Consider the following 21,504-nt stretch of genomic DNA (forward strand, 5'->3'; position numbering starts at 1 on the left):
AAATAACGGTGCCCTGGTGGCACAGTGGTTAAAAGCTCAGACTGCTAACCAAAAGATCTGCAGTTCAAATCCACCAGCCACTCCTTGGAAACCCTAAGGGGCAGTTCTACTCTGTCTTATAGGGTCACTGAGTCAGAATCGACTTGACAGCAGCGGGTTTGGTTTTAATGGGTATAGACAATAATTATCAACAATTAAGTGAAAGGCTGATGAGTAATTAGCCTTATTATGGATGAGTGAGGCTATCAACAGGAAATAACTGATTGAGTCCCTCCCTAAGCAGTGCAAACTGTTAGCCCACTTGGCTGCTAACCCACAGGTTGGAGGTCTGAGTTCATCTAGAGGTGCCTCTAAAGAAGCTCTCGGGATCTATTTCAGAAAAATCTGCCACTGATAACCCTATGCAGCATGGTTCTACTCCGACACACATGGGATGGCCATGAGTCCGAATCGACTTGAGGGCAATCGGTATTGTGATATAGTAAGAAATGTAAAATACCATCATGGTTCCTTGCCACAAATAAATAAATAAATACATCTTAACTCAACCAAAGGCTAGAAAGGGGTAATTCTGCCATGTGTACCCAAGTAAAGCCTATCAAGGATATATTAAGTAGGAGAGATCCTTTTGGGGGCTTCTACTAGATGGAGTAAGGGTAAAGACTACAGGCTCTAAACCACTTTTAAAAAAAACAACCAACCAACCAACCAAACCTGTTGCCTTAGAGTCCATTCCGACTCATGGGGAAAAGTGGAAATGTAGGAATAATGGCAATTAGCAAACTAAAGGAATGAAAGGGGGTTTGGGAACAAGAGAGCTAATTTTCCCTTGTATTACCCAAATGACCCCTCTTCTCAGACAGTACTCCTTCTGTCTGCAAAGAGGGCTTCCAAAATGGCCATGAGAAAAATCAGCAACAAAACCACAAAATCACAGAGGATTTTTGGGATGGAGTAGAGCTGGGAGGCAAGGAGACGAGAGTTACATAGAAAGTATTGTAGAACTTCCAGAGCAAAACATTTTCATGGACTGATTAGATGTTCACAAGGAAAAACTATACCAGTTCGAAAAAAAAACTATACAAGTTTGTAAGCGATTTAAAATGTTTTGACTGAACCACTGAAAAGAACACAATAGGCCCCCAAATGAAACTGTTAGTTGTAATTACCTTGCTTGAGGGTTGGAGCCTGCAGCATTTGCTTGTAATAGGAGTAATACAGCCCACATTCCGTTCTGAATGAGATTTCTCGTTCCACTTCCTGAAATAAAGTTAGGCTTTGTTTAAATATCTATCATCACTATAGAACTAAGATACAGAAACAAAAACTTAAAAAAAGAAAACACTCTGAAAATATAGTTTGAATAAATCTTGCCAAACAAGAACAAAAGAAGGTTGATAATTGTTGAAGCTGAGTGTTGGGTAAAAAAAACCAAAAACAAACCCATTGCCGTTGAGTCGATTCCGACTCATAGCAACTCTACAGGACAGAGTAGAACTGCCCCATAGGGTTTCCAAGGCTGTTATCTTTCCAGAAGCAGACTGCCACATCTTTCTCCCATGGAGCAGCTTGTGGGTTCCAACCTCCAACCTCTCAGTTAGCAGCCAAGTGCTTAACCAGTGCACGACCAGGGACCATGGGGGTTTAATTATACTATTCTCCAGGGACCATGGGGGTTTATTATACTATTCTCTCTACTGTCAAACAAGAAAAATAAATAACAGACATCTTACTTTGATTTTAAGGCTATTTTTCTTACCCACAAAACCAAATATTAACGTAAAAAAGGCTGACCCAAACTGCAAATGCACTGAACACCTCCCCCACCTCCCACCCCCCACTTCAAGAAGCTGCTCTATAGTAATGTAAATGTAAATTTGTCTTTTCCTGCTAGAAAAGGGTAGTCAACAAAACCATTACCATGTGATTAAATGAAAAAGACTGTTGTTAGGTGCCATCAAGTGGGTTCCGACTCATAGCAACCCTGTGTACAACAGAACAAAACACTGCCTGGTCCTGTGCCATCCTCACAATCAATGCTATGTCTGAGCCCACTGTTGCAATGTGTCAATCCATCTCACTGAGGGTCTTCCTCTTTTTCACTGACCCTCTACGTTACCAAGCATGACATCCTTCTCCAGGGACTAGTCCCTCCTGATAAACATGTCCGAAGTACGTGAGATGAAGTCTCACCATCCTTGCTTCAAAGGAGCATTCTGGCTGTAACTTCTTCCAAGACAGATTTATTCATTCTTCTGGCAGTTCATGGTACATTCAATATTCTACGCCTTCTTAATTTTAAATTTCAAAAGGTCTCATGGCTGCAGGTGGGTAGAGGGCCACATTTTTTAGCAGCCAGGCCAGAGACCACCTTGTGGCCTGTATCAGTTGATCTCAGTAAGGGGGTCGGGCAGGGTTAACTCAGTCATGTTAAGATTAGCCAATGGCTGATCTTCCATTCTTCTCCCTCCTCTTCTCTTTATAAGCCTCGTTATAACTAGCCTACCAAGCCATTTGTTTTTTTTAAGAATCAGAATGGTGTCCCTATTATTTATATAAAATCACTGCTCAGAATAAATCATGAGTTTCAATTTCTTTGAGTTTTTACTAATTTTAACACTTTTATAGATGTTTAAAAATTTCTATAATAATTCATTAAAAAAATTAAAACAACTAGTTCCATTTAAGTTGATGCTTCAGAGTGTTTTTCTTTTATTTCATACAAATTTAAACTTAAAAAAAATCATTCTCATGTAATAAGTGATACAAAATACAGAAAGTCTAAAAAACTTCTCAAATTAAAAGAACTATAATAGTATTAGACATCAGCCTAAAAGCTAACATTATATGAAATCAATGTTTTGTCTTTTTATTCTGAGACTACAAGGCATTCTTAGCAAAATAGAGCAGACTCTTTACAAATGAATTTTACTTAGACAATATAATCTTGGTGGAAAGATGTTTATGTAGGTAAATGAATACATGAATTATTAAACTACTTTTAGAAAAACAGTCAAACTCAGAAGAATTGAAAATGGAAAGCAGTATCTATTAATCAATTTGATTGTAAGATGCTTTTATTAAATTTAAATTTTAACTCAATATAAAATATGGAGGCAGCTGCTAATGAGGATTGGGAAGATTTTCAGGAAAAATTCTATCGATACCCTTAGACCCTGTATTTCATATACATGCAACCGTATAAGTGAACAAAAAGTTATAATTTATGTCATTACAGATTCTTTTACCTCAGTGTTCAAAAAACCAGGTCCTAGAATTTGCAACATATTCTCCTAAAATGTAATTTCATCCGCCTATCATAAACCCAACTAAACTGGGGGAAGGTGACAAACAGACAGCATCTCACTTCCTAGCTGGTGAACTTCTTTTAGCGCATCTTTGTTCTCCCCTATCTCCAACTATTTTTCGAACAGTAATAAACATTTCATTAAAAACAAAAAACAAACTCAGATGCTGTTTATCTTTAGACCTGGCAATTATTTAATGTACTTCTCTTACCCTTCAAATATGTAAGAGAAAAAGGGCATTATAAATCCATTCATGAATAAATTATTGAAGAAATACTCTCTTAAATATCTAAGAATGTAAACATCAAATTATTGATCCCCCAAAGAAACTATTATGTTTTATCCTTGTTAACAAACTCTCTTTAGAAAAACAAGAAGGGTAGCAAACCTTCTTATATATACTGAACTTCCTTTCACAGAAAATAAATTTATACTGGGGAACCAAGCAAGAAAGAAGGCCCAATAAGATTCTGGAAATTAATCTCATTAGCACATTTGCTTTAGGAAAAAAACAATATAGAATGGTGTGGGTTTCCTAGTTTTTACAAGTGCTACTGGTATTGTATCTTTCATAGCAGTAACAGCAACTCTTCTTAGCAGTCATGTTAATCTCCTCGTTTTCAATCTTTGAGAAAAATTGCTCTATTGCTTTTGATAACATAAAGCCAAACCGGAATCACTCATTTCTAGAAAGTCAAACCCCTAGTAGGTCAAATAACTGTAGAGTCTATGAATTGAAGACAACTGGGTAAATGTTAACTGTTGCTCAAGCAAATAAGAAAGGAAAAACCATTAAGTTTAATCATGTTCCTTTTCTTCTCTCCTGCTATCTTCAAGTGTCCGAGGTACTAAATGGAGGATATTGAGTGGGACATCTTAACATCAAATCTACATTCCAAATCAACCCAGAGAGTCAAATCAGTCATCCACATGTATGAGCTTCATTTCCAACATGGTTCTAAGAATAAAAGAAGACTGACTTTTTAAAGATGGGCATTAAAAAAAAAAAAAAAAAAAAAAAAGACATCCCTCAAAGTATTAAAGGTAGAAAGCTTCTGTGCCCCACCCTTCTCTTTAATACACCCAAAATGTATAAACAATGGGGGGAGGGGGGGCTAATTAGTAAAAGTGCATTCAAACATGATTCATTGGTAATCCTGGCACCAGCTGTATAGAACCAAATGCTATACTTTATTATCAGACAGACACAAGTTTTACATCTGCTTCGTGCTAAGAGAACATCTGCTTGACTCATTCAAACACTTTTCCAGTTTTACAGCAATTTATACTTTGCCTGGTGGATCATGCCAATGAAAATACACACCAATAGAAGTTACCCTCTAAAGAACGCAAAACAAATACTCCACATTTAAATCTGCAGAGGTTCTACAGTGAAAGCAATGTATGTTAAGACAATGCACACAATTTCTCTGAAGATGACAGAAAAAGGTGGAAAGACAGAAGAACTGCATTTTTAAAGAATCGTACAGCTAAAACCATTTAACAATGGTAGTTTAATAGCAACTTAACGTAAGTATTAAAGGAAAAAAAATGTTCACAATTAACGATTTGCATCCCCCACAGGCATTAAGGCAAGTTGCTGGCAATGCATGAACACAAAAGGTAACAAACCCTTTTAGGCAAATGACACCGAATCTGGAAAGGAGACACATCGAATTTGAGTTTTCTAGAATCTCACATAAATAGCCTTTGTTTGTAAGAATGGCTCCAGAAAATAATTACGCTGCTGGCAGTGGGGAAGACATTGAGAGACTAACTTTAGAACTATAATCTGATTCCGAATTAGTTAACAAATCATCTCACCGAGGAACAGCAGCTCATGCTAAGACAGCTGTTCTGGAAGTTCTGTCCCGGGAATCATGCCCTCAGCCCACACATTTACTGCACATACACGGTTTACTGTCTGGTTTCATTCATGCCCATCTGTTAGAAGGGAACGGTTCCTGCCCTAGAGTGAAGTAAAGCCTTGCCACATGACAGCTGCGAAGTAGAGAGTCTGGGAGTCGGTCAGACCACTGCGGAAGTGGCAGTCAGTCCAGGAGCCTGCACTGAAGCAATGGTGGGTCCTGGTACTGCTGCCGTTACTGTTTTGTGGGTTAGCCTGATTCAAATTACATTTACTCTAAAGGATCCTTGCTTTGCAGACGTATTCAATGCAAAGATATGCAAATTCTGCAATATGAAATAAATAAGAGAAAAACACTGGAAAATGTCAGCACAAAGGAAAGAAGACAGAAAAAAATACGTATGACTTGAGCGCTTTTACTCAAACAAGAATTATCCCTCCTCACCACTGAACATATATTTGCTGGGAAAATAAAAAGGTATAAAAATTTAGTCCTAGATCCCCCCAAATTTACGTTTCAAAGAAACAACAATGCATTTTTTTTTAAAAGGAAAATGACTGTTCAAGAAATGGTGGCATCGAAAGGAAGGGATACCTCAACTACCCTGGAGTGTGCTCCTAATTCATCTTGTCTTCCTCCAACCCATCTTCCTCATTCATTCCTTCAATACTTTTGAGCACCAACAAGTGACAAGTATTCTTCTAGGTGCTTGGGGATTCAGCAAGGGGGGAAAAAGCCAGACAAAAAATCCCTGCCTTCATGGACTTTATATCTGGAGTACACAGTATTTCAGACAGCTGTGGGTGCTACGGAGAAAAGTAAAGCAGGGATGGGGGTAGTGTTGTGGTTTTAACGGTGGACAGGATGGGCTCCATTGACGAAGTGACAGCTGAACACAGACTTGAAGAGATGTGACCGTGAGCCCTGTGACCGTCTGAAGGGAAAGCCTGCTGGGCAGACACGTTAGTCCTGAAGAGCAGTGAGGAAGGAGGGTAGCCTGAGGGGGGGAAGAAGGAAGGGCAGTTAATAAGGTCAGAGAGGCAGCGGGTGGCAGCAGAGTCAGAGGGGCAACGTAGGACCCTGTCACCTAGGCCTGGTGGGCAGTGACAAGGACTTCGGGCTTGTACTCAGAGGTAGAAGCGGGCAGGGGGGCAGGGATCGGGAGTTTGGTTTTAGACACACTAAGTTAAATGTATGGGTTCTGAGCAGAGACAGAAGCTGATTTACATTTTTAAAAGATCACGCTGGCTGCTGTGTTCAGAATAGGCGATTGGGGGCAAGGGCGGGAGCAGGGTAATCAATGTGTAAGGGGGCTGCTGCAGTAATATAGGTGGAGATAACAGTGGAGGCAGTGAGAGGTGATCCAATCCCAGATCCCAGGTATATTGTAAAAGTAGAGCTGGCAGGATTTGCTGAGGGATGTAACGTGGTATCTGAGAGAACTAAGGTTCTTCTGAGCCACTGAAGGATGAAGTCCCAATTTATAGAGATGGAGAAGATACAAGGAGAAACACCTGAGGGCAGGGAAGGTCACGTGTTTGATTCTGGACCTGCCTACTGGACACTCAGGGAGTCCTGTGGTGCAGGGGTTTAAGCGCTTGGCTGCTAACCTTAAGTGCAGCCACCACCTGTCGGCGGGAGAAAGATGTGGCAGCCTGCTTCAGTAAAGATTTACAGCCTTGGAAACCCTATGGGGGCAGTTCTAATCTACCCTATAGGGTCACTATGAGTCGGAATTGACTTGACAGCAGTGTGTTTTTTTTGGACATTCAAATGAAGGTGGCCAAGCAGGCAGCTGGAAACCAGAGTCTGGAGTGTGGGGAGAGGTCTGAGCAGAAGACACACATTTGGGAGTCATCAGCATATAGATGGTATTTAAACTATGAACACGATTGTTCTTACAAATGAGTGTGGACAAAATCCTACCAAATACGCAACTCCAAAAGAAAGCATGTAAATTGTGTGAATTACATTACAATCTGACACAATAACTGGATTTTAAAGCTGACGTAATACATTATATTGGCATGATAGAACTGATTTTTATCCCATTTGATGCTTGGTTTTTGAGTAAGCATTAAATTTCCATGAAAATTTATAACTCAGTTTCAACTGAGACCCCACTCAATAATTCATCAGAATATATGTGATATGAGTTATTTACTTTGGTTCAACCAAATAAGCACAGTAATTAAATATGTAGAAAAAAAGAGATGAGTGTGGACAGAAAAACGTAAAAGCTGAGTCCTGGGGTTCTCTGTCAATAAGAGGACAGAAGGCTGAGGAGTAACCTGCCAAGGAGCCTGCGAGGCAGGAGTAAATCCAGGAGAATGTGTCCTGGAAGCCCAGAAAAAACGCTCCTAATAGGTCAGGTAAAACGAGAACTGAGAAATGACCATGAGATACAGCACCTTCAAGGGCACTGGGGACTTTACCAAGGGTGAAAGCCTGGCTGGAGAAAGTCCAAGAAAGAGAAAATGGGAAGAGAAGTGGGGACTACAGGTCGACAGACTTTTTAGGGAGTTTTAGTGTTAAGATGAGCAGAAAAATGGGACAGTAGCTGAAAAACCAAGTGGGGTCAGGATCGGCTTTTCCCCTCTAGGATGGGAGATGGTGCAGTGGTGGTTTGGTGGTAGAATTCTCACCCTCCACATGGGAGATATGAGTTCAATTCCCAGTCAACGCACCTTAAGTGCAGCCACCACCCGTCTGTCAGTGGAGGCCTGCGTGTTGCTATGATGCGGAACAGGTTTTAGAGACGCTTCCAGACTATGACAGACTAGGAAGAAAGGCTTGTCAACCTATTTCTGAAAATTGGCCAGTGAAAACCCTATGGATCGCCATGGTCCGATCCTGTTGTGCTTGGGGTTGTCACGAGTCTGGGGCCAGCTAACAAGGAGGATGGGAGAAAGAGCAAAAGAAAGAGAATGACCGCTAGAGCAATGGCTTCATTAGAAGACAGGGGATAGAATCTCATACAAGTCACAAGAAAGGTATATGGCATAGATCCAGGCAGACAGATGTAGAAAGTCTCTTCAGTTTGTTTCTACTTCCTTAGCAAAACAGGAAATAATGTCATCAGCCGAGTGTGAAGATTAGGAAAGTTATGAAGGTCTGAGGGAAGAAAAGGTTACAACAGAAGTAGAGCTGGAGAGTAAATGGATAATAAAGTGTAGCAGGCAGCACTGAAAGGGCACGTTTGCAGTTTTCTTTCTCTATTAATTTCAGCTTGACAAATTTTAAAATATTTCGTTTCTACGTATTTAATTTTGTACCCTGTTATCTTCTGAATTTTCTTATTCCATGTAGTAATTTTTCCGATTACTCTCTTGGGATTTCCAGGTATATAATCATGCCAGCCGCAAATAATAATTTTACCTCCTCCTTTCCAATTTGTATCCTTTTTACTTTTCTAATGTTTGTGTTGCTGGTACCTCCAAAGCAATGTTAAGTAATAGTAGTAAGGATGGGTAGCTTTGGCTTGGGGTTTTGCTTCTAGTGCTGGGCTGTCCAATTTGGTAGCCTCTAGCCACATGTGATTAATAAACTTTAATTAAAATTAAAAATTCAGTTTCTCAGTTCCTCAGCATATTTGGCTAGTGGCTATTGTACTGGAGAGCACAGCACAGATAAAGAACTTTCCATCATCACAGACAATTCTATTGGATAGTACTGTTCTATGTTCCCCTATTGCGCAGGGCCTCAGCGTTTGGGCTGAGACGTATGCATGCTATATTGAAAAAAAGTATGTATCTATTCTTTTTTGTGTGTTTGTTTTTAATAGCTTTACTGAGATAGTATTCTCATACCATACAATTCACTCATTTAAAGTATATACTTCAATCAATACTTTCAGTATATTCAGAGTTGTACAGGCATCCCTACAATCAATTTTAGAACATTTTCATTACCCCCAAAAGAAACCCCATGCCTCTTAGCCGGCACACTGCAAGCCCCCCATTCCCCTCAGCCCTTTGCGGTAAGCTGCCACTGAGTCAGCTCTGACTTGCGGCAACTTCCGTATAACAGAATGAAACGCTGCCCACTCCCGCACCATCTTCATGGTCTCTGGTGTCTGAGTCCATTGTTGCGGCTACCGTGCAGTGTCTTCCAACCTACGAGGCCCATCTTCCAGCACTCTAGCAGACAATATTCTGTGTGATCCATAAGACTGTCACTGGCAAATCCTCGCAAGTAATCTTCAGGTCTTAGTCTGAAAGAAGCCACTGAAACTTGTCCACCATGGGTGACCCTGTTAACATCTGAAGTACCAGAGGCATAGCTTCCAGCATCATAGTAACACGAAGCCACCACAGTACCACAAACTGACAGACGGGCGTGGTAGCCCTCAGCCCTAGGCAATCGCTAAGCAACTTTCTTTACAGACTGGCCTCTTCTGGACATTTCATATAAATGAAATCATACGATCCGTGGTCCTTTGTGACTAGCTGCTTTCGTTTAGCATAATGTTTTCAGTGTTCATCCATGTTGTAGCATGTACCAGTAATTCATCTCCTTTTATTGCCGAATAATATTCAATGTATATACCATATTCTATTTATCCATTTATCAGTTGACGGTTATTTGAGCTGTTTCTACTTTTTGGCTATTATGAATAATGTTGCTATGAACATTTGTGTATAAGTTTGTGTGTGAACATACTTTCACTTCTCTTGGGTATGTATCTAGGGGTAAAACTGCTAGGTCATAAGGTAACTCTATGTTTAACTGTTTGAGGAATTGCTAGACTGTTTACCAAAGCAGCTATGTGTGTATGTCTGTGGTAGTGGTAGGAGGGTGTTCGAGTTTCTCCACATCCTGGCCAGCACTTCTTATTATCTGTCTTTTTTTATTATAGCCATCCTACTGGGTGTTAAGTGATATCTCATTGTGGTTCTGACTGTGTTTCCCTGGTAACTAATAATGATCTTTTCATGCGCTTATTTGCCACTTGCATATCTCCTTTGGAGAAATGTCTATTCAGATCCTTTGCCCGTTCCTTAAATTGAGTTGTTCTTTTATTATCGAATTGTAATTGAGTTCTTTATATAGTCTAGATACAAGTTCCTTATTAGATATATGATTTGTCAAAATATTCTCCCATTCCATGGGCTGTCTTTCTACTTTCTTGATGGTGTACTTTGAAGCATATAAGTTTTTAATTTTGATGAAGTCCAATTATTTATTTTTTCCTTTGCTCACTTGAGATTTTGGCATTATCCCTGAGAAGGCTTTACCTAACTCAATATCAAGAGTATCTACTCCTATGTTTTCTTCTAAAAGCTTTAGTTTTAGCTCTTACATTTAGATGTATGATCTATTTTGAGTTAATTTTTGTGTATAGTGTGAGGAAAGGATCCAACTTCATTCCTTTGCACATGGATATCCAGTTGTCCCAGGCCCATGTGTTGAAAAGACTGTTCTTTCTCTTTAATTGTCATGGCACCCTTGTTGAAAATCAAATGATCATAAACGTAAGGGTTTATTTCTGGACCTCTCAATTCTATTCCACTGACCTATATGTCTATCCTTATGCCAGTAGCACACCATCTTGATTATCGTAGCTTTGTAGTAAATTTTGAAATCAGGAAGTACGAGTTCTCCAACTTCGCTCCTTTGTCAAGATTGCTTTGGTTATTCTGGGTCCCTTGAGTTTCCATGTGAATTTTAGGATCAGCTTGTCAATTTCTGCAAAAAATCCAGCTGGGATTCTGATGGAGTTTGCACTGAATCTGTGGATCAACTTGGGTAGACTGTCATCTTAACAATATAAAGTTTTCCAATTCACGAACATGATATAAATTTTACACATTTTATTAAATTTATTCCTAAGTATTATAGTCTTTTTTACTGCTACTAGAGATAGTTTTCTTAATTTCATTTTTGGTTTGTGCACTGCTACTGTATAGACATACAACTGATTTCTATATATTGAACTTGTATCCTGCAACCTTGTGGAACTGGTTTATTAGTTCTAATAGAGTTTTAGGGTTGCTTAGGATTTTCTACACAGAAGATCATATCATCTACAAATAGCAACACTTTTACTTCTTCTCCAATTTGGATACATTTTATTTCATTTGCTTGCCTAACGGCCCTGGCTAGAACATCCAGTACATTGTTGAATACAAGTGGTTAGAGTCAACCAGTACATTGTTGAATACAAGTGCTTAGAGTCAACGTTGTTGTCTCCTTCTTGATCTTAGGGAGTAAGCTTTCAGTCTTTGACCATTATGTATGATGTTAGCTATGGGTTTTTGTCAGATGCCCTTTATACAGTTAAGGAAGCTCCCTTCCATTGATAGTTTGTTTTTATCATGAAGGGATGCTGAATTTTGTTAAATGCTTTTTCTGTGACTATTGACATGATCACATGTTTTTTGTCCTTTATTGATGTGATGAACTCATCTGGTCTATTCTTGAGTTTTCAAACAGAAATGATTTGGAATTTTATCAAACTTATCTCTTTTTAAAATAACAGCTTTATTGAAATATTATTGACATACCATACAATTCACCCACTAAAAATATACAACGCAATACTTTTTGATATAGTCAGTTATACAACCATACGAAAATCAATCGAAATATAATTTTTTTTGTATCTTTTGAAGTACTAATATGGTAAACAAATATATTAATGTATTTCTCAGCGATTTTCCTTGCATCCTGCCATAAAAGTTACGTGTTCATGGTGTGTCATACTTTTAATATGCTATTGGATACTCTTTACTAGTATTAGTAAAGTAAAAAACTAAAAATCCTCAATACTAACATGTTTCTATATTTCTTCCAGTGTTTCCTGTGGTTTTGTTTTAACTCTGGTCTCAATCTTTCAAAGTAACTTTGTTCTGGGAGTACCTTATGCGTATAGCATGTGACTTGGGTTTTGTTCTGTGATCCAGTTTTTACTGTAGTAGGCAAATAGAGCCCATTTAGATTTATTTACATAAAATGTTTGGACATATCTGAATATACTTTTTATCATACTTTTTATTGCTTTTTAGAACAAATCTTTCACTGTGTCTGCTTTTGTTTTCTATGCAGATATGTTTTCTTTTAATTTGGGAGGTTTACGTGTTTGTTCTAGGGGTTACTTTTATAACTTCATAGGAAAACTTAATTTTTTACTTCTATGGACAGTATTTATTGACTTCCTATAATGAGTAAGGCCAATCTTACAAAGTTTGTATTTCTTTCCTAGCCAATTTTATTTGACAGTATTTTTCTTAGAGTTTCCTAGTATTAGTAAGTACTAGAAAATATATGCTATATTCACTAATATATACACTAGTTTGACATAGTTTCAAGTAAAACTTTTGGATCTCTAGCTATAAAAGCTAATCTCTTTTCTTTCTCTTCTAATTGTGTTATTATGTTATTATTACAGTGTTCAAGTTTATATCACCTACATTTTTGCTCTGTAACCGTTCATTCAGTCTTAACCTGACAGTTAAAGAAACTTGCACCTTACTGCCAGTCTTTCTGCCATTGCTTTTCCATTTATTTCTCTGCTGGATGAAGTTTTTTCTTTACCAATTTCTTCACGTAGTCTTAAAAACTACTTCCTAGGACCAAAAAAGTTTGTGTGGTACTTTCATACGTGATGGAATGACTGGGTTACGGTATGTAAATCATTTCCTTTTTCTTGAGTACTTTACAGACATCATTTGTGTTCTTCTAGCATTAAATGTTAGTATGGAAAAGTCGGAAGCCAGATTGACCTTTGTCTCCTCTCATAGGTAATTTGATCTTTTGCTAGATGTTCAAGGTTTCCTTATTTTTAAGTCCAGCAACTTCACAGAGTTATATCCTGTTACTGATTTTTCTAGGTCATTTTTTCATGAGACTCACTGTGCTCTTTCGATTTGTAGATTCAAGACTTACTCCTGAAAATCTTCCTTGAATTAACTCTTTAAGGTTTTTTTCCCCCATTTCATTGTTTTGGTTCCCTTTTTTTGGGACACAAATGATGTGTATGTCTGCGGTCCTTCGTTCTCCTCAGCTATCACTTCCTCTCTAATACTTTATTAGCTTCATTTCATTTTGTTTACTTTTATCAATTCTGCCCAACATTTCCCTTTCAGTGCTTTCTGAAAATTCTAGTTTTGTGGGTGTTGTTTCCAATATGGTCATAATTTCTATTATGGTTTTATCTTTTAATTCTATTTCTTGCCTAAGTGCTACCAGTTCATGTTTCATGTTCTTTTGTTATCTTCATATATCTTCCTAGAGAAGAGCTATACCTTCTTGTATCACTGCTTTGAGTTCATCTTTCACACCAAGTGCTTTATTATGTCTGTTTGTTTTTTAAATCATGGTGACATGTTTGGTCAAAAGTTTCAGGTCTCTGCTGCAAAGATTTTTCTGTTGGCTGTTTTTCGTGTGCTCCTTATTCCTGTTTTTCTCTTCCCTTTTTTCTGGTAGCATCACTGCACAAATCCTGCATTAGCTGCTTTTTGATTATTAGTCATTTTTGAACGTGGCAAGTTCCTATAAAACCAGCTATCTGCAGGAAGTTCACATAAGGAAGAGGCCAGGGCCATAACTCAGGCCAGCAAATTTTTCCTATGATATAGGGTCACTAGGAGTAAGTTCTTTAGCCTTTTCCTCATTTTAGTGAGTGGAGACTGGCAGCCTCAGAGCTCTTCAGAATGCAAGTTTCCTCCTTTATCCCTGCCCTCTTAAATCCTACTTCCTACAAATATGGCTTATCTCTGTGATTACTTCTTTCAGGCTGCCTAACTTGCTTCTCCGTTATACCACAGTGCATATGCATACAGAAAAGCTTTTGCTATTAGTCCACATACCCATTTCCATGAGTTTAGGAGCCCTGGTGGTGCAGTGGTTAAAGTGATCAACGGCTAACCAAAAGGTCGGTGATTCGAACCCACCAGCCGCTCTGCGGGAGAAAGATGTGGCAGTCTGGTTCTGCGTAGATTTACAGCCTTGGAAACCCTATGGGTTCACTATGAGTCAGAATTGACCTGATGGCAGTGGGTTTGTTTTTTTTTCGGTTTTGGCTGCTTTGATCTCTCAAGATATGCCAGAACTTTGGAGACCTATGCTTTGCCAGCTTCATCAGAAATCAGTTTTCAGAGTCCTTGCTCATCATCTTCCTACACTCCTTTGAATTTAACTGGATTTGGCAGTGCTTCTCTTATACTGTAGTTCCAGATTACAGATCTCTATTAGTTTCATCAAAGATGAAATTTGACTATATCTGTTTTTTATATTCCGAATTGCTCTGAGGAAATTTCAGGGAAAAGTGGATCTGACAGCTTTGTACTACCACTTTAGAACGAGAAATAAAGTAAGCAGTTTTGGAGTTTAACTACAAAATTGGAGACAACCTAAGTACTCAACAATTGGAGATTAAGGAAATAGTGGAATAATTATGAACATTAAAAACTCCAAAAATATTAAATTATATATAATCACGATTATTTATGTAGTAGTTGTGAACGTTTTGTGGAAATACATAACTATATACAGAAACAGTAAATGATGTGACATCAGATAAAACAGATTATAAAAAACCTACCTACACTGAGGTCACAAATAACTAAAATATATATGCATAAAGGATGAACAATGGAAGGGAAAAATGAAAACAGTTTTTTGTTAAGGGTAATAACTACTAAGTAATGTTTTTCACATAAACATTTTCCTTATTGTCGCTAAATAGTTTGTGCAATAAAAATACAATACATGACCAAGAAATAACAAGACTTAAGATGACAGTATCCAGGTGGCACAAATGGCCTACACTCAGCTGGAAACCAAAAAGTTGGTGGTTTGAACCCACCTACTGGCACTGTGAAAGAAACAGGTTTGGTGATCTACTCCTGTAAAGATTACATCCAAGAAAACTCTATGGAGCAGTTCTACTCTGTAACACATGGGGTCTCCTAAGTCACAAACCAACGACAAAAACAAAATCAACAAAAAAGAATGACGATGATACAGATTTTTACTATAGCATCTACTAGACACAAATCGCCTCCCCATCTGCCAATGCTGACTATATTTTATCTCTGAACGCAACCTCCCAAAGTTGCATCCTTCTGCTCTAGTTCCAACCCAATCTTTTATACCAGCCAGTAGCCTCCCCTCCTCCTTGCCTACATAACTTCCCTCATCCCCAGGGGTCGATTCTACTGCAGAGAGACCATTATTTACTTATCGCACACGGGTAGCACAGCAAGATAAAGCATGGGCTTTGCCCTGTTTGTTTTGTTCATAATCAAGGGCAGCAACAAAGCAGGCTGGATTTAAAGGACAATTTAAAGTGTTTAGGCTTTGGAGACAGACAGATTCAATAAAATATGTGTAAAATGCACCCAGAACAATGCCAAGTACACAGCAGACGTTTAATAAAGGGTATTTTTAAAAATCTCTAATACTTTCAACTTTCTAGCAAGGGAAATATAACACAATGGTTAAGACAGTAGAAAAAGAACTTTTTAATTTACAAAATATGCTGCAAAAGGATACTACATACAGATTTTCTACTATCATTTAAAGCCTTTAACTTTCATGCTGCTGCTTCATGGGTCTCACTTTTCAAATCTACCACCCAGAAGGAACAATTACAAACCATTCTGAATGCTTAAACCCAACGCACAGCCTGTCTGTTTTATAAGCAAGACTTTCACTCTCTGAATAATTACCATTAATTCAAAGAATTCAAAAGAAAATGTATTTTCATCAAAAGCTAACCTAACAATTTCGATAAGAGTTAAGTTACAACATAACCCAGAAATACAAAAGGTCAACAGATTTACCCTTCTCAAATATTCCTATAACTCTTCCAATCTGAAACAGTGTAAATTAGAGAAGTAAATTTATGAAGGCATATCGGCTATGAAAATGAGCTTTTCCTTGGCTAAGTAAGGTCTTTGATCGGTAATTTTCATTTTTTTATTCACAGAAAGTGTATCTATGTTTTAAAATTAATTAAAATGCAAATTAATAGAAATTAAATAAAATTTAAGATTCAGTTCCTTAGCTGCATATTTCAAGTGCTCAACAGCCACGTGTCATGGCTAGTGGCTGCTGTACTGGACAGAGAAGAGCTAGATCATTTCCTTCCCTGCACAGAGCTCTACTGGACAGCACTAGCCTAGATAATCTAAGCAGAAAAATAAGCCAAATGCCCCACACAGGTAACATCAGGCTTGAGAAACGGTTACTGCGGCAGATGTTTCCTCTTTTGTGAAAAAGGGGGGAAAAAACCTCTATGCTATGAGTTCTTGCTTGAATAAAGGGAAAAAAATTCAGTAAGACTGAGCGTAATTGTAAATCTCAGGGGGCAGGGGCGGTGGGTGGGGAGAAACTTGTCAGAGGATATGTATGTTTCATAACTTCTCCCAGATGGTGCGTGAGGCACAGACAGAAACTGGCCTCGGCCTTTTCTCCTCTCCCTCTACACGCTCCTGAAACAATCTCACCCACACATCTACAAGCTGGTAACATGAAAAGTCCATCTTCAACACAGATGGAACTCCTGCCTTCAGAGCCATAAATCTAGCTTCCTTTACTCCGTATTTCTACTTGGGCTGTCAAGACAGTGACTCGCTCAACACTTCCAAATTTGAACTCATCGCTTCCTGCTGTGCTGCCCAGATCTGCTTCTCCCATCGTTTGTTATCACAGCAAACGGCATGTCCACCCATCCATCTGCTAATGGCAGAAAGCAATGACAGCTCTCCCCTCTCAACCACCTTCCACACGATGAATCAATACGTCCTTTAAGTCTATCTCCTAAAAAACTTCTGACTCAGTCCACTTCCCTCCAATTCCTGTCCAGCCTATAAAGCACTGTATGATCTGGCCTTTTCCTCTTTTGTACCATCTTCCCATTGCTCACAAAACTCTGGCCATGTGTACTTTCTCTCTGTTACTCAACCTGCCAAGTTTATTCCTACCTTACCACCTTTTCACTTGCTGTTCCCTCTCCTTAGAATCTTCTCACAGGTCTTAGCTTGGCTGGTTTCTTCTTATTTAAGTCTAATTTATATGTCTTATCCTCAAAGTGGCCTGCCTTAACTCTCAATGTCAAGTAGCCTTCTGGTAACGATCTCATTACCCCGTTTGATGTTCACCGTAGTATTTATTATTTCCAGTTAGTTTCTCCTCATCAGACTTAAGTTCATATCACAGTCAATGCTGTATTCCCAGGGCTTAGAACAGTGTCTGGCACATAGTAGGTATTCAGTAAATGATGATTGAATGAATAAACAAAGTTCCAATGCTTCTACCCAAATTTAGGTCACTAAATTGTATTATCCTGTCAGTTTCCTCTGACTTAGTTTTGTCCTCCTTAAACCCATTTGTCACACTGTAGCCTGAGCCATCTTTCTAAAACACCAATATGCTGTCATTACCGTATCATTAAAATTGGGCTCACTACCATGTTCTGAGAAAGTTCTATCAGTGACAGAGGAAGGTCCTTCACGATCTAGTCTCCGTTTACCCTTCCCATTATAGTCCCGCTCCCTGTCTAGTCTCCAGCCACGCGGAACTACTGCCAATACCCTGTACACTGCAGGCTGCCTGGCCTCTTGAACTTCCTGCACATTTCCCTTCTCCTACAACTTCGCTGGTTTTCTTCAGGTCTCCTTTGTCATCACTCTCTCTAGAAACCTTCCCTGATCTTCCAAGATCAGGTTAGGCTGCCCTTCCTGTGTTCCCACAATACTCTCTCTCTTACCTCACCGCAGCGCTGATTTTGGATGTCTCACCTACTTGTCTGTGTCCTTTTCAAGAGTGTGGGATCCCTGAGGTGGGACTTTATTTTATTTGGTGGTATTGCTGCTACTGAACCAGTGCTGCTGGTATACTACAGATACTTAATATATATTTACTGAATTAATTTATTATGTTAGAAAAGATGCTGGAAAATTTAGAAGTCTTTATTATTCCTCCCATACTTCCCGTAGTATTTAATTCAATGTTATCCACACAACAGGTTCCCAATACACACTAGGTAAAACATATAATGACTTCTTTAACCTGGTGAGCTTTACACTTTTTTGAGAAAAACTGATTTTGAGAGAAAAATCAAGGATGCTAAGGTTTTTAAATGATAAGCATATCTGTTTAAGGATACTAACAAAGCCACTTATAACTTTTAAATTAAAAAGCTAGACTTATAGTTCATAATTACGCAATCTCTTTCAGAATAACTACTAACTATACAGTCACTAATATTTAACTTCAGCTATATGCCTGCAGCGATACTTCCTTTATTCAAAATATTTGTCTTAATAAATAAACATTACACTGCTTAATTCTAAGGAACCTGTTTGTAAGTATTCATTTCAAAGAGATACAGATGAGTAAAATTTTTCTTAGTAAGAAAAATCTACCAACTGTCACTGAAATATAAGAATCATTACTCTTTGGTCCCATGATAATTTGTGTAAGTATATATATAGTCATACCTATAAAGTAACACTGAAAAAACACCAAACCAGTCGCCATCAAGTCGATTCTGACTCATGGCGATCCTATGTGTGTTAGGGCAGAACTGCGCTCCATAAGGTTTCCAGTGGCTGATTTTTCAGCAGTAGATGGCCAGGTCTTTCTTCCAGAGCACTTCTGGGTGGACTTGAACCTCCAACCTTTCGGTTACCAGTGAGTGTGTTAACCGTTTGCACTACCCAGGCGCTCCATGAAGTAATACTACGGGTTTTTAAAATAAACATACCAGAAGTTAGTCAAACTAACTAGTTTGTTGTTCAAAGTTGTTACTTTGGAAACTCATTCCAATAATGGGACCAAAGTACAAAATATTCTGGAAAACTCTCTTTGCAAACTGCCTTTAGATACTGCTGCAATACTTCTGAATATTCTTTAGATGATAAATCTTTGGTCTTTGAAGGTGAATTTTACGTTTGCAAGCAATGATGTCATAAGAAGCCTCAGCCAGTAAATAAGGGCAAACATCATGACATTTTGGATCAAAAACAAGGTACAATACTGGCAATGTACAAGTTTCCTTGTTTAAGTGATATACTAATTCTGAAAACAATGTCAAGAGGGATTCCAGAAATGTTAGAGATTGAGAGAGACAGAGACAGAGACTCAGACAGAGGGAGAAAGAAAGGAAACTGGTGGAAGGAGTCACAAGCCCTTTAGAGAATCTGATGAAAATTACGGCTCCTTTTCCCAGGAAAAGGCCTGCACGCATGTGGGCGAGCACACACACAAAACAATTGGCATGTAATATTAGAAAGTCACGGATACCCTGAGATCCATCTGTGGAGCCAGATTAAGACCCCATGGTTTAGAGCTGTGGCTTTTGATTTTTTTTTTTTTTTTTTTACTGCAACCCATAGGAAAAGACAGATTGTATACTGTGACTCAGTCTGTACAAACACGTTGTTGTTGTGTGCTAAGTTGATTCTGACTCATGGTGACCCTACAGGACAGAGTAGAACTGCCTCACAGGGTTTACCAGGAGCCCTGGTGGCACAGTGGTGGTTAACCACTTGACTGCTAACCGAAAGATAGGCGGTTCAAACCCACCAGCAGCTCTGCAAGAGAAAGATGTGGCAGTCTGCTTCCGCAAAGGTTTACAGCCTTGGAAATGCTGTTGGCAGTTCCAGTCTGTCCTACAGGGTCACTGTGAGTTGGAATCGACTCAATGGCAACAGGTTTTGTTTTAATCTTTACAGGAGCAGACCACTAGGCGTTTTCTCCCACAGAGCTGCTGGTGGGTTCCAGTCACCTGCATTTTGGTTAGCAGGCAAGCGCTTAACCATTGCATCACTGGGGATTGTTTCACAAAACATTCTCAACTCTACTGTAAGTGATACACTGTCTTATTGTCTCTTCTATTTCACCTCATTAAGAAACCATGTTAACCTGTGACCTACTATACCAATTTCACAACCAACAGTTTGGAAAATACTGTGGATTAGAGCAACGGCTGCATAATTGGAGCTGCATAATTGAAAAAGAGAAGGCTCACTTGATTATAAAAATTCTGGTACGTTATTTTAAAATAATAACACTGAATTCTTTATGGTAAAATAACACTGTCTTCATTCATCTACGTGGCTAACTACTGGAGGTATTGGTAAGTAAATCATACAATGGTCAGAGAAACCCCATACCTTAATATTAGAAAACCATAAATCGTTTTCATGTAAAGTAGCAAGGTAGACAGAGGTAAGCAGTCCACTGCAAAGGGCAACGGTCCCACCAACTGCGAACGAGAGAATCCTCCACACTCCTCCACTGGTACAACCTTTCAGAAAAGGGAACAGATGAAGAACAAGTCAGTGAAGGATTCACAATTCAATAATTCTATTTCAGACTATCAAGTACACTAAGTTCCAGTTCTTTTATAAGCGAAGCTTTCCCTTTCCCCAACAGAGGCTCCTCTGCTTTGATTCCACAATCTTTTTTCTTACTTTTATTAGTTTTTACCCCACTGTATCTAACTGTTCACATGTCCATTTTGCCAACCAGAAGGTGAGCTTTTTGAGAAGTACTGTATATTATTTATCTTTAATACTTAGGGCCTACATCTAGCATAGTTACCAATTAGAATTTAACTACAAAGTTTGTGAGATGGGGGAATAACTGAATTACACATGTAGGTTATAAACAGTCTTTTAGATCATCTATTATGATTTTTGGTTTATTCATAAAAGCTACCCAAAACCTTGATTACTTAAAAAAAAAAAAACTCATAGCAAAAACAATCCATAACTCAAGTTAAGAGAGATATAAACTAGGAAAAACATAGCCCATAAAAAAAAGTTTAAACATCCCTGACACAGGATGAATATTTTCAGGACAATAAAAAATGATGACTATCCCAGTAGAAAATAATTAAGGACATGAACAGGGAATGCAGAAAACAAAAAATGGCCGATACAGGAGAGACGGAAGAAAAATGTTCAAATTCATTAGTGATAAGGAAGTGCAAAATTCAAAAATGGTTACAGCAGTACATCAACAGGGCGAGAAGTTGAAGCCGGATTCAGAAGAGGACGTGGAACGAGGGATATCATTGCTGATGTCAGATGGATCTTGGCCAGAAGCAGAGAACACCAGAAAGATGTTTACCTGTGTTTTATTGACTATGCAAAGGCATTCGAGCGTGGGGATCATAACAAATTATGGATAACATTGCGAAGAATGGGAATTCCAGAACACTTAATTGTGCTCATGAGGAACCTGTACATAGGCCAATGGGCAGTTGCGGAAACAGAACAAGGATACTGCGTGGCTTAAAATCAGGAAAGGCGTGCATTAGGGTTCTATCCTTTCACTATACTTATTCGGTTTGTATGCTGAGCAAACAATCC

General features: G+C 38.6%; 1 protein-coding gene across 7 annotated transcripts in view; it reads right to left on the minus strand.

The window, feature by feature from the left end:
• Window positions 1-21,504, minus strand: part of DPY19L3 (dpy-19 like C-mannosyltransferase 3) — a 73,906-nt gene that overhangs the window by 46,031 nt on the left and 6,371 nt on the right. For all 7 annotated transcript variants that reach the window (XM_023726949.1, XM_023726950.1, XM_023726948.1 and 4 more), the window contains 2 exons: window positions 20,302-20,435; window positions 1,170-1,260 (listed from right to left, as the gene is read on the minus strand). In XM_023726949.1, coding sequence (XP_023582717.1) covers window positions 1,170-1,260; window positions 20,302-20,435 — 225 coding nt within the window. The remainder of the gene's footprint in view (window positions 1-1,169; window positions 1,261-20,301; window positions 20,436-21,504) is intronic.

The sequence above is a fragment of the Trichechus manatus genome, unplaced genomic scaffold, assembly GCF_000243295.1.
Source record: "Trichechus manatus latirostris isolate Lorelei unplaced genomic scaffold, TriManLat1.0 scaffold00014, whole genome shotgun sequence".
Taxonomy (NCBI): domain Eukaryota; kingdom Metazoa; phylum Chordata; class Mammalia; order Sirenia; family Trichechidae; genus Trichechus; species Trichechus manatus.